The sequence below is a fragment of the Sturnus vulgaris genome, chromosome 25 (genome assembly GCF_052056855.1).
Source record: "Sturnus vulgaris isolate bStuVul1 chromosome 25, bStuVul1.hap1, whole genome shotgun sequence".
NCBI lineage: Eukaryota > Metazoa > Chordata > Aves > Passeriformes > Sturnidae > Sturnus > Sturnus vulgaris.
Genome location: NC_142267.1, coordinates 4186560 through 4197925, shown reverse-complemented (window position 1 = coordinate 4197925; position 11366 = coordinate 4186560). Strand labels below are relative to the sequence as shown.

Here is an 11366-nt window from a genome sequence, read left to right as displayed (position 1 = left end):
ACTTCCTACTCCTCTGTCACATACTTACCTTTCCAACCAAGTCATGGTCATCCAGGTTGCTGGAAGACAGGTATTTTTATCGTTTTGGGATCACTGCTTATGTTTGCATCATGATGCATCTTTATGTTGAAAAAACAAACAAAATAATCAGATTAAGTAACCATTCTTTGCTCTGACAGTCACTGTGGGTTTCATAGCAAATGGTAAGCATATACATGGATGGCTAAGAAGCTGTCCAAGGCTTGTAATTACTGGATGAAGCTTATTCCCTTGTGTGCTCTTACAGCTTTAAGTACTAGTAGGCAGGCTGATTTGTATCCATTATGGTTCTGTTTATCTCCACCCATTTAAAAAGTAAAACCTTTGTCTCTCTAGGAAAGCACCCTTTCTCTGTTGATGAGAGGGCATATTCCTGAGACAGGATTTGCTCCTGCTCACAGTACAGTGCTGTGTGCTTCACTTTTCCCTTTTGGAAAGAAACTTGCAAAGAACTGTAACAAAAACAGATTGTTCACTCTCCACGTTTCTTCTGCCTCTTCTTCAGTTAGAAGCTTGTCAGTCTGAATGAAAATATTTCTCATCACGGCAAGTATTCACTGATGGCTCGAGCATCTATGCCCTCTTGTGTACATTCCTGCTCCTAAGCCATAGAATACCTCTCAATTCCCTAAGAGAACTCATTCTCAGTGATGCATTCAAGCCCACAGAACAACCAGAATCAGGAGAAAACCCCCCACATTATTCCTGAGAGATGATCCGAGGCGTACAGCAGATGCCAACTGGCTGCCTTCTCATCAGGAAAACAACCAACCCCCAAACCCTCCAGCTGCCCGGGAACAAATGCTAAGTGTTAGATGCAGAAGAGTGAATGCATTCCCTTCGGCTTAAGCTGAGCTCAGGGGCAGCAGATACCCAATTACCACGGGTTCTAAAACTAAAGCTTGCAAATAATAAAAAGGCACAAAGTTTCTAGAGAACATGAAACAATAAGCAGAAAAGTACCTCAGCTCATCTTTCACCAGCAGGTAAAAGAGGATTTTATGAAGAGATACTGAAATGTGAGGAAGAAAGAATTTTGCTGGAAGGCAACTTTTTTCCTCTCAAATCAGCAAATACATTCACACTTCTTACCCTAAGAGGAAAATTAGCCTAATCTTAGTTCATACACTTACTTATCCTAACTGAAAGACCAAGTTAATGACAGATAGAGAACCCAAGTAAATGCACGTTTGCTGGACATCTGCAATGTAAAAGGTTGAGAACAGGGTCAGCTGTAGAAAGGTAACTGTGATGCAAGCAGCACTACAATATTTTATTTACCAAGTCTTTTGCTGAACACAGTGGAAGAATCTGCAAGTTAAGCAGATACATCCACGGGCTCTAGGCTCATTTTTCTGAGTTTTTTTCCTATTACCATTTTAATGGGAGTGGGAAAGCCCAAATATACACACTGAAAACCTAATTTCTGTAAACTGAACTCCCTCAGCCTTGGAGAAAAAAATTATAATCGAATTTATGATCACTTTGCTAATGCTTTGTATTAAAATATTTCTGCAAGACTATAAACAATACAAGCATGGAAATATTTTCCTTCTACTATTACAAAGCAGTGCTGCCACCCAGGAATGCAGAGCTTTTCCTGTATTCTGAATCATGCCCATTTACAAACCAAGTAATTATTCCAGATTCTAGGACAAAGACTCTTTCCATCATTTGGTTTACATTTGCATGGCAATACCAGTTAGATGTGCAGATTTACCACACAAACTTGTAAAATCTTACATAGATTACAACTTTTGCATATCTTGAGCATATTTCAAAGCTAGAGAAACATATGAAATATTTCCTAAGCAAATTAAGAGACAGAGCATAGAGTTGAAGCAGTTCTTCCAGTAGTTATTAACAACACAGACATTTCTTAATTCTAAATTTGCAAAAGTATCCATGTATTTCATTACGAAAATGCAGTAATTGAAAATGAAGTTGTTTCCCATTAAAATAAGCAATCATAAAGGCTCCTATGCAGTCATTTTCTGAAGTTCAGACTATGCACTTCAGATGTATGCAGAACCAGATCTCCAGATGCTGGGGTAACTTCAGAGTCCAGTGAGGTGCCAGCTTAAGCTTGATTGCTGACAGAGCCACATATCACCAAAATGTTTTGGTGAAAGAAAGGTAGCAAAGACAGAAATTGATGCCAAGTTCTTAATTCTCATGGGAATACAGCTCCATTACTTCCTCCAGAGACCTGTCCTGCAACTCCTCTAAACTGACAAAGGCTCACTTAAGCCAGGCTTGTAGCAACTTCCAATTTGCAGTAAGCAGAAACAAGCACTGCTACTGGTGGCATTCTACCAAATCCAAACTTCATGCTTTACACTGATTATTATCTGCCCAAATAGCTCAATGGATCTGCAATCATTTAAAGACAAATTTCAAGGTATCCTGTTCAACCTGCAGGAACTCTGGGGTGCTTGACAAATTATGAATATTCATATTCATAAAGTATGAATATTCACACTTTAAATTTAGTTCCAACACTGTTGGAAAATTTAAGACTAGTTATTTGCCTTACTTGTACACAAGAAATCGAACATTGTTCTAGGTTGGAACTTAATAATCTATGTCATGAAATCAGAGAATATCCTGAGTTGGAAGAGACTCGTGAAGGTCATCAAAACCAACTCCTTCGATAGGGCAACCTAAAAGTTAAACCATACAGCCAAGAGAAGTGCTGTCCAAGCACTTTTTGAATACTGGCAGGCCTGGGGCCATGACCACCTCCCTAGGGAGCTTGCTCCAGTGCTTGGCCACCTTCTCATTTCAGCTCAGACTTCAGAAGAACTGTGTGAGAATCTGAACAGCCGTTGTTTTGAATAGTACATGGTGGTAAAAGGGTTTCATGGGTCTGGGTTGGGAGAAAACACAGAAAGGAACAACACACCAGTAGGGATGCTCTATTTTTATTTAGTCAGCAAACATTTTTCCATGTGATTTTTAAATACCATCCAAGAACTAACGAGGATTATTGGATGCTGGTTGCTTTTTTGTGATGAAACTTTTTGCTAACAGGATCTTTTTCCAGCAATGAAGACCTTTGGTTTGTTAAGGTATCCCAGTTCAGGTAAGTACAGTTACTACTAATTTCACCCACAATTGAAGTGTATTTACAACAGTGCACATTACAGTTATTCTACAAAGGACAAGACTATCTAAATCCCACAGCAGGCTTTCACTCTTTCAGTATTAGAGGTGCTTTCACCTGTTCAGCCACTTCCTTCCCCAGCAGCGTTTCCACAATGGCCAAGCCAAACTCAAAGCTGGTGCCAGGCCCACGGCTGGTGAGGATGTTCCCATCCTTCTCCACACGGCTCTCGGAGTAGGAGTAATGTGCTTGGGGAACACACAACAGGAACGGGGTCAGTGTGTGCTTGGGGGAACACACAACAGGAACGGGGTCAGTGTGTGCTTGGGGGAACACACAACAGGAACGGGGTCAGTGTGTGCTTGGGGGAACACACAACAGGAACGGGGTCAGTGTGTGCACAGGGGAACACACAACAGGAACGGGGTCAGTGTGTGCACGGGGGAACACACAACAGGAACGGGGTCACACAGCTGCCACAGAGGGCACAAGGACCTCAGCACTGCTGCCAAGCAGCTCAACCCTGTCTGCTGTCCTCAGGGAAGAACAGGGCCCACAGGGAGCTAATTCCCAAGGTATGGGAATGCCCCTTTGACTCTAAAACTCCTCAAGAAGTGCTCACTGAGCCTGTCAGCTCCCATGAGGTTACTTCTGGAAGTCAGACTGCTTTTGTGGAGTTGATCACAAATTCCTTTTCTTTCCCAAATGCATGCAGAAGATATTGGGGGAACCCATCACCTCCAGCCCCATTAATGCTCACAGAATGACCTTCCTAGCATTTCACCATCACTTCCCTTAGCTTGGAGAAAGAAGTGTGGAGTCATCAGCTGTCACTGAACCAAAGCATTACTCACAGGAGAGTGGGAAAGGTGCTCCCAGAGTTTGCTGTTGGGACCACTAAGCCAAAAAACCAAAGGGGCAAGAGATGGCTCAGCCTCAAGAGGATAAGGGGATAAATGCTCCTAACATAACAGCAGCAGCAGAATTCCCCCAAGGATGAGAATATTAGTACAGCCCTCTATCTTCTGGTGATATAGACTCAATTTAGAGAGAAAAATAAAATAAAAAAGCTCTTTTCCTTTCTTTAAATTGAAATCGGAGAAGGGTTTGGACAGAAACATACCTCCATTCATCATTTTGTCTTTGGCCAAAGGATGTGTTGTGACTTTGCTGCCATACCCTATGCCATGTGCCAGAAGGGCAGTAGGACCTGTAAGAACATAAAGTTGCACCAGTGAGGAATGCCTTCTACTACAAACACTGGTAAGAACAGACATTTGGGCATTAGGACCCCCAGGGATCAAAGCTCACTGTGGTCAGACTACTTTTTATAAAAACTGATGTCAGCCCTATCTCTGAAGCAAAAAGCTCTCACGTTACAGTTTACACTGATGTCCCACCCATGGCTGTGCTGCCTTCAAGGAGTGAGGAACAATCCACTTCCAGACATTTTAAATAAAACTGACATTAAGAAAAAAAAGTCTGCATTTCAATCTGAACATTAATTAACTTGTTAAACCTTGAATTTAGAGACTTAACAGATAGGATTTCATTTGAGGAAGTCTCTACATGCTGCAGTTGCGTGCCAAGCAGTACTTCGGACAGATCATGGACTAACTGTTCAGTTTTTGGTTTCCAGAGTTTCTCTTTTCTTTTCATAGTTTCTCCTTAGCCTGAATTGAGGAAAGAATCTGTGTCATGAAGTGCTAAGTCATCAGACAGGAAATCCTTATGGGAATTCCAAAAGAAACTGAAGGCAGGATTTGTCTGACATGACTTTCATTTCTGTTAATTCATTTAATTCTGGATTTAGGACAGGAAACAACCTCTTTTGTGTTCAGTTGGAATGAGCCCTAAGAATCATCCTGCTTACAAACAAAGGCCTCTGCAGGTGTGGATTTTGATTGTTCTGTAAGAGGCAGAGATAAAGCAGAAGAGTATCATTGCCAAGTTGAGGAATGTTCACAGCTCTGTGTGCCTAGCACCTAAATGAGGAAGAAAAGCAGAAACCTCCCCAAGCAATGTACCAAAAATTGAAAGTGAAAATCCCCTCCTGGAACACACTCTGACTGCCTTTTATGCATTCATGTTCTCTCTCCTCACTCTCAGCTTCAGGTCCCTAGACCAGCCTTCAATTGCAGTATTGGCAATTTTTCACCTTGCTTTTTAAAACACAAATCTTATAAAGTTCAGGATCTGGATACCAAGCTGTGCAGAATATGTAAGCAGGCAACCCTCTCCTCAAACCAAGTCCATTTTTTGCTGCAGCTCAGGAAGGGTGAGACTGTAATTCTATATTTCTGGCCTTCTTTCTGAAGCTAAAGGGCAGGAGTGGTTATGTGAGATAAATTTACAGCAATGACATTCTGCCAGTGCTGTATACCTGCAGAAAGATCACCAGAATAAGCACATATTAAAAAAAAATCCTAGCACACTACCTTTCACTTCTTATTTTACAGACAGTAACAAAACTGACTGAAAGGAACTAGGTAACAAGCAGAACTTGCAGGATAAGTGTTTACAGTTATTTTGAAGATTTCTTTGCTATTACATTTACAAAAAATCAGATGCTGAAAGGTATATATATACAGGCACAAATTCCTGGTACTAAATTACAGGAATACAGATTTCTAAGACAGGAAACTGTCCTCATGCTCCTTCAAAATATCGAAATACTTTACAAAGCAAGACACTTTGTTAACCCACCTGCACATATTGCAGCAATCAGGCCTTTTCTGCTTTCCTGGTCCTTCAAAATGTCTTTCACAGCAGCAGACTGTATGAAGAAACATCACAAGTCGTTGTTTGGAGTTGGTTATTTGAAGTACGGTTGAAACAGTTTTCACTGAAATTTCATAAACATGTTTTGTGCAGAAAACCAACCGGAATTTTCCCATGCTGACTCAGGACAGAGGGCAATGAGAACATTCAGAAGGAGAAAAACTGAAACCAAGACACACTTGCCCCAGAAGGAAAGAGAGAGGAAGGAAATCAGAAGGAACTGCAAGGAAGCACCTGACCCACATGAAAGCTGGTTAACCCATGGCCATAGAAAGTTTTTTGAACGTACAGGACTAAGAGAAAATAGAATTCATAAGATACCTCCAGACAGTCTCTATCATTCTTAAGAAGATTTATATGGGATATTTGTCTCATACTCCATGGTTGACAAACTCTGTGACACCACCTAAACCCTATCTGATAGATGAATCTGTTTGTCTGCTTGCCTTTCACAAGGAATTCATACCATCACTCAAACAGTTTTGTACCAGAAACAGAATTCTGCAAAGGAGCAGAGGCCCTTGGGTTTGGACAGTTTTGTGTCTCAGCAACAAATCTGCATTTGCAACCGTTTCATCTTCATATGAATATGAACAGACTTCTTCCCATATTGCACAACACCTTTCCATTTTTATTCTGTTTTACTAGGTACTCATGGCCAAGAATTTACCCAGTTATCCCACCTACGTAATCACAAGAAGGCTTAAGACCATTAACAATTAGTTTACTGATTCATTCAGAAGAGAATTTTTAGATGCTGAACTGAACCTGCATGATTACTAACCAAGTGCTGACCACCCCACTACCCACGAGAATGCCCATGAATTTTTAAAATGCCAGAACTTTACCTCAGACAAGTTTTGAGCTCCAAGGTTGCCTCCAGGCAGGACCACAACATCATAAGGCCCCTAAACAAAGTAAGATAAAACTGTTTGTTGAATAGAGGCTGATACAATCATTACACTGTTTACATACATTACACTGTTTGAAGACCACTGCAGCTGATTCAAGCGGCAAGCAAGGAAATCTACCTTTTATTTCACTAAACATCACTTTATGATCAGAAAACAAGTTCCAATAATGAAAAAACACTATTTCCTGTTCTAGTAAAAGACTCTTATCAATTAAGTCTCTCACAGAACTGACTTTTAAGACTAGTGCACTTAAAAGCTTCAGCAAGTGACAGCTCTTGTGTTGTAAAGACACGTGGTTTTGCTCCAACCTTACTGTACAGGTTCAATTGTAGCATTATTCAGCTTCTCATCAGACCTTTTAAATTGACCCAAATCACAGTATTTTGTCAAGCCAACTAACAGGAAAAATAAAGCTCTGTGACTGATACTTTGCAAAAACAAATATCTAGGCAAAATTAAGAAATGTGTCTCAACCCAGCAGATTATGAAGCAGCATATCACAGCAGGATGTGCAGTTCTGTAATTCACTGCTACACAGAGTTAACACAACATGCAACATATGTCCAAAGGTAATGCATAAGCTTTCCAAATTCACTTCAGAAACTGTAAGAAAGACTATGCTGGTCATTCTATCAGAGAAGAGTGATGACCAACCTCTTTTCTGGCATCTTCAAGACTGGCATCAGGACAAATGAAGACATCTCGACTGCACTGCACTGGTTCTTTTCCTGTTAGGCCTGCAACAGTCACCTTGATCTAACAGGAGAATAAACATATTATTACAAAACAAGAATTTGGGGCATTTTTCTTATATGTTAGCTCTTAAGTATTACACAGAAAAAGCAAAGCCATACTGAGAGCTTGTTCCTCTTATGACAGCTAAAATGGGGAGCACAGTGATGGAACTACAAAGGTGGTGGGAGAAGGTAAGTTTTATTTCAGTCATTTCTAAGTGAGGTTGGTGTGTTTATTTAAAGTATTATTTTCATTCCTATTGAGATGGTAACAGTGTGTTACTACAACTGCAAGAGTAACAAACAGCATGAGGAATTCCAACAGCCAGAACTGTAGTTAATAACTGAATTTCAAAAGTAACTCAGGAAACGCTATGCAATGTCGTGAGCTGTAATGTACTGAGCTTCTCAGACCCCTAAAAGAGAGGAACTTCCAGTTACTATACGTGGGAGTAGCTGTGTTTTCTGACAGAGTAGGATTTACTTGAAACGTTTGCTCTAGTCCACATTAGACTTGTATTTTGAAAGGTTACCAAGAAATGTCAGTTGTCAGGCATGCTCATTAGGTGCATGGCACAAATATTTGCTAACCAGTAAGGCGATGAGGGTAAATTTTCACTTCAGACAACAGACCACACACTGAATTCCTGGCAATGAACATCAGCTTGAGAGAATGATTTCCCCTTGACCTGGCACATACTGCATACTCACCCCAGCTCGTCTCATAACATCAGTGGGGATGACAGTTTCCATCTCCTCTGCCCCTTTAGCCAGAATCACCAATGCTCTCTTTGAGGCCATGTCTGGAGGGGCTGCTCTCAGGGAGATGGTTGTGAAGGAAGGGGCTGAGAGGGGTAGAAAGACAATGTGGTTAGAAGGCAAATCCCCTTGTACGAATCTTTCCTTATGTTAAAACTGAACAGTAATCTGAACTTTTGCATGCTCTGTCATTTAAACCACCTCAAAATGGTTCACTAGCCTAAATCAATATTCATAGCAATCTTTTTTTAAAAAAAGAATGCATTATGATATTAAAAGATTAAGGCACTTGTGCAAGTGGGAGGCACAGCACATCAGCAGCACAAGAAGCAGCAGCTTGGCCTGATCAAGACCTTGCAATGACCTGTGTCTGTCAGAGTGAGGGGTTCAGGGTGGGTGGCAGTGCTGTTTTCAATTTGCACACCCTCACTTATTCCGAGACGACTGACTCCTACCCAGGTCAGCACTTACGAAAAGGGCTTGCATGAGCTTTGACCTCATGTCTGGTTTTTTAGTTTCCACACAGCATGCTTCAGGAGGAGTTTCCTGTGATCTAACAGTGACTCCACCAGTGCCCCTGCAAAATCTCACCGACAGATTTTACGGGTTATTTTGCAACTTAGTGGGGGAGAAACACACGTGCACATGTGTGATGGGGGAGCAGACCACAAGATCTAGCAAATGGAACAAACCAGGCTTAAGACTTTTTTTTTTTTAGCTTCTAAGTTCAAGTTGAGGTGAATGGCTGAATTTCCATCTGAAAGCTAAGTCAAAATAACTTTAAATTATGTAAAATATCCACTAACTCATACAAGTCTGAGAGAAATCTATGAAAGCATCTGTGATATGAGAAGGCATTTCACAGGTTACTAATCTAGAAGACTGAGATTTTTGTCCTGTGCAGGGACCTTCCATCTAGAACTGCACGTAGTATCTGGGAGCTCTTCATAAAATGTGATGCACTTTTAGGTGCCTACACAAAATAAAATCATCCTCACCCTGCTTCAGCTTCATCTGTTTTTAGATTTGGTCCCTACTGGTAGACTCCTTTAGAATGTTATTTCTAGAATACAGTAATATACAGCACAACATCCCACAGCATGCTGGACCAGCCCAAGCAGAATAATTCACTGTGTCAAATCCTACTTTTAGGGCAGCTTTATGTACTGTCAATGCAAAAGCCACTGATCAAGTACACCCGAATCACAGGTATTACTAATAACTTTAGGACAATCTAGAGCTTCTTAATAGCTTGTCCTGAGGGTATACATTGATTCTGCCATATTTTCGTATGAATCTGACTAGCAAAAAACTACCTGAATAGCCACCATGCAGAAATGCTGCATTTGCTTTTCACTGAAGAAAAATAGTCTAGATCACAGTTTGCATCCCTGTCTTTCATTAATTCTTTAGATGAAAACAGGCACCTGATCCTGAAACCTTCACTCTCTCTCCTAGTTTTGCAAAATGCAGTCTCTCCATAGTGCCTTTAGATATTTACTGTACAACACTGCCAAATCCTTGAACACTAGTACTGTTCTTCACGTGGGTGCGTGTGTAAATAGCTGTCCCACTACTATGGAAAGGCAACTTTTGAGAAGGCAGAACAAAGTTACACAGACCTAACAGCAACCTCATTTAACAAGTTATTTAACAAGCTACCTACACATAGTAAATGCGAGTCTCCCATTTGCTCCTCAGTGCCAGCTAAGGCCGCCCCAAACTTATCAGCTAAACCTTGCGTGGGTACACGTGTCTTTCTGGAGATTGCGTTGGAATCAGAAACTCTAATATTAGAGTGGCTTTAAAAAAAAAAAATATCACACCCTTCAGCGGCCCAACCTCAGAGCCCGCTATTCACAGGCAGAGGAAGAGCTGCAGGCGCAGCAGCTCAGCCAGCCCGGGGGGAAAGGCCGCATCCCTACGTTTCCATCTGTTCCTTTGGGGACACGGCGCCATTCCACGCAGCACGGACGGCACAAGGCCGTGCCCGGGCCGAGGCCGCCTCACGGGCCCGGCGGGGGGGTCGCGCCCCGGAACGCGGCCGCCCGAGCACCGCAACCCCGCCCGGGCACCGAGCCCTCCGCCCACACCGACACTCCCCTCCCGCCCGCCGGGGCTCTCTGCTCCGGGCCCGCGGGGGCCGCAGCAGCGGCGGCGGCCGCAACTCACCTCAGCGGGGCCGCGGGCGGCTCTGGGAGGCTCCGCCCCGGCCCCGCCCGCGCTCGGCCCCGGCGCCTCCCCGCCGCTCGCCCGGGCGGCCTCTGCGGAGCCAACGCGCTCCGCTGTTCTCACGGTCTCTGGGAACGCTGAGAGCGCTCCGGTGCCCAACAAAATCACTTCCGACAGCGGCACGACCGCGAAATGAGCTGCTGCTGCTGCTGCTGCTGCTGCTGCTGCTGCTGCTGCCGCCGCTGCCGCTGCTGACCCCCCTGCCGGCCCTGCCCCTCGGGCAGCCCCGCACGTACCGAGCAGAACCGAGCCTTGCCCTTCTCCGCCCTCTGCCCGAAACGCTGCCCGACACTTCGGTTTCGCGAGGCTCACGGTGCACAGGGAATGGCTGTGGCTCAGGGATGATGTTGTCCCTGGTTTTAAGGGGTTTTAAGATGTTTTGAAGGACAGACAGCTGTTAATGGGGGCTTTTAGGACTGCAAAGCCTTGTGTAAAAGCCTGCTGTCAGGTGCTGGCAGGCCCTGTCTGGCTCCTGGGTACCGAGCTCACGAGAACTCCTGCAGAGCAGCTCAGGTCCAGGTGAGGAGAGCCGGTCATAGCGAAGGACTTTGCTGAGGGCTCTCCTGGGATCGGTGCGGGGTTCAGCTCCCCGTAAGGGGCGCTTTGTGTGCTGCCCACAGCGGACTCTGCTCAGAACCCCTGACAGGCCGGTCCTTGCTCGGCCTGCCCGTGTGCCGGGCACACACACACGGAAGATATGTTCGCTTCTCACTTACAACTCAGCACTGAACCCCTCAGCGTTCCCCGCGTCCGCTCCTGCCCGCGCTCCGGGCCCGGCTGAGGAGCAGGGCCACGGCCGGG

At 43.9% G+C, this 11366-nt stretch overlaps 1 protein-coding gene across 3 annotated transcripts; it reads right to left on the bottom strand.

The window, feature by feature from the left end:
- Nucleotides 1–2947: 2947 nt before the first annotated feature.
- Nucleotides 2948–11359, bottom strand: PARK7 (Parkinsonism associated deglycase). Of its 3 annotated transcripts, none has more exons than XM_088178549.1 (7): nucleotides 10802–11359; nucleotides 8286–8419; nucleotides 7495–7596; nucleotides 6775–6834; nucleotides 5852–5921; nucleotides 4269–4355; nucleotides 2948–3393 (listed from the first exon to the last, which is right to left on the bottom strand). In XM_088178549.1, the coding sequence occupies exons 2-7, from the start codon at nucleotides 8373–8375 to the stop codon at nucleotides 3233–3235; spliced, it is 570 nt and encodes a 189-aa protein (XP_088034675.1). In that variant the 5' UTR covers nucleotides 8376–8419; nucleotides 10802–11359; the 3' UTR covers nucleotides 2948–3232. The 3 variants fall into 3 exon arrangements, with proteins under 3 accessions (XP_088034675.1, XP_088034674.1, XP_014739460.2); XM_088178548.1 differs by lacking the exon at nucleotides 10802–11359 and adding an exon at nucleotides 10506–10627; XM_014883974.2 differs by lacking the exon at nucleotides 10802–11359 and adding an exon at nucleotides 10000–10130.
- Nucleotides 11360–11366: the final 7 nt, after the last annotated feature.

What these genes read in the sequence shown, in the direction of transcription:
- PARK7 (XM_014883974.2), bottom strand. An exon ending in ATGTTATGAGACGAGCTGGG is followed by an intron (nt 7,597 to 8,285) that starts GTGAGTATGCAG and finishes TTCTCCTGTTAG; the next exon opens with ATCAAGGTGACTGTTGCAGG. An exon ending in GAGCTCAAAACTTGTCTGAG is followed by an intron (nt 5,922 to 6,774) that starts GTAAAGTTCTGG and finishes TTCTTCATACAG; the next exon opens with TCTGCTGCTGTGAAAGACAT.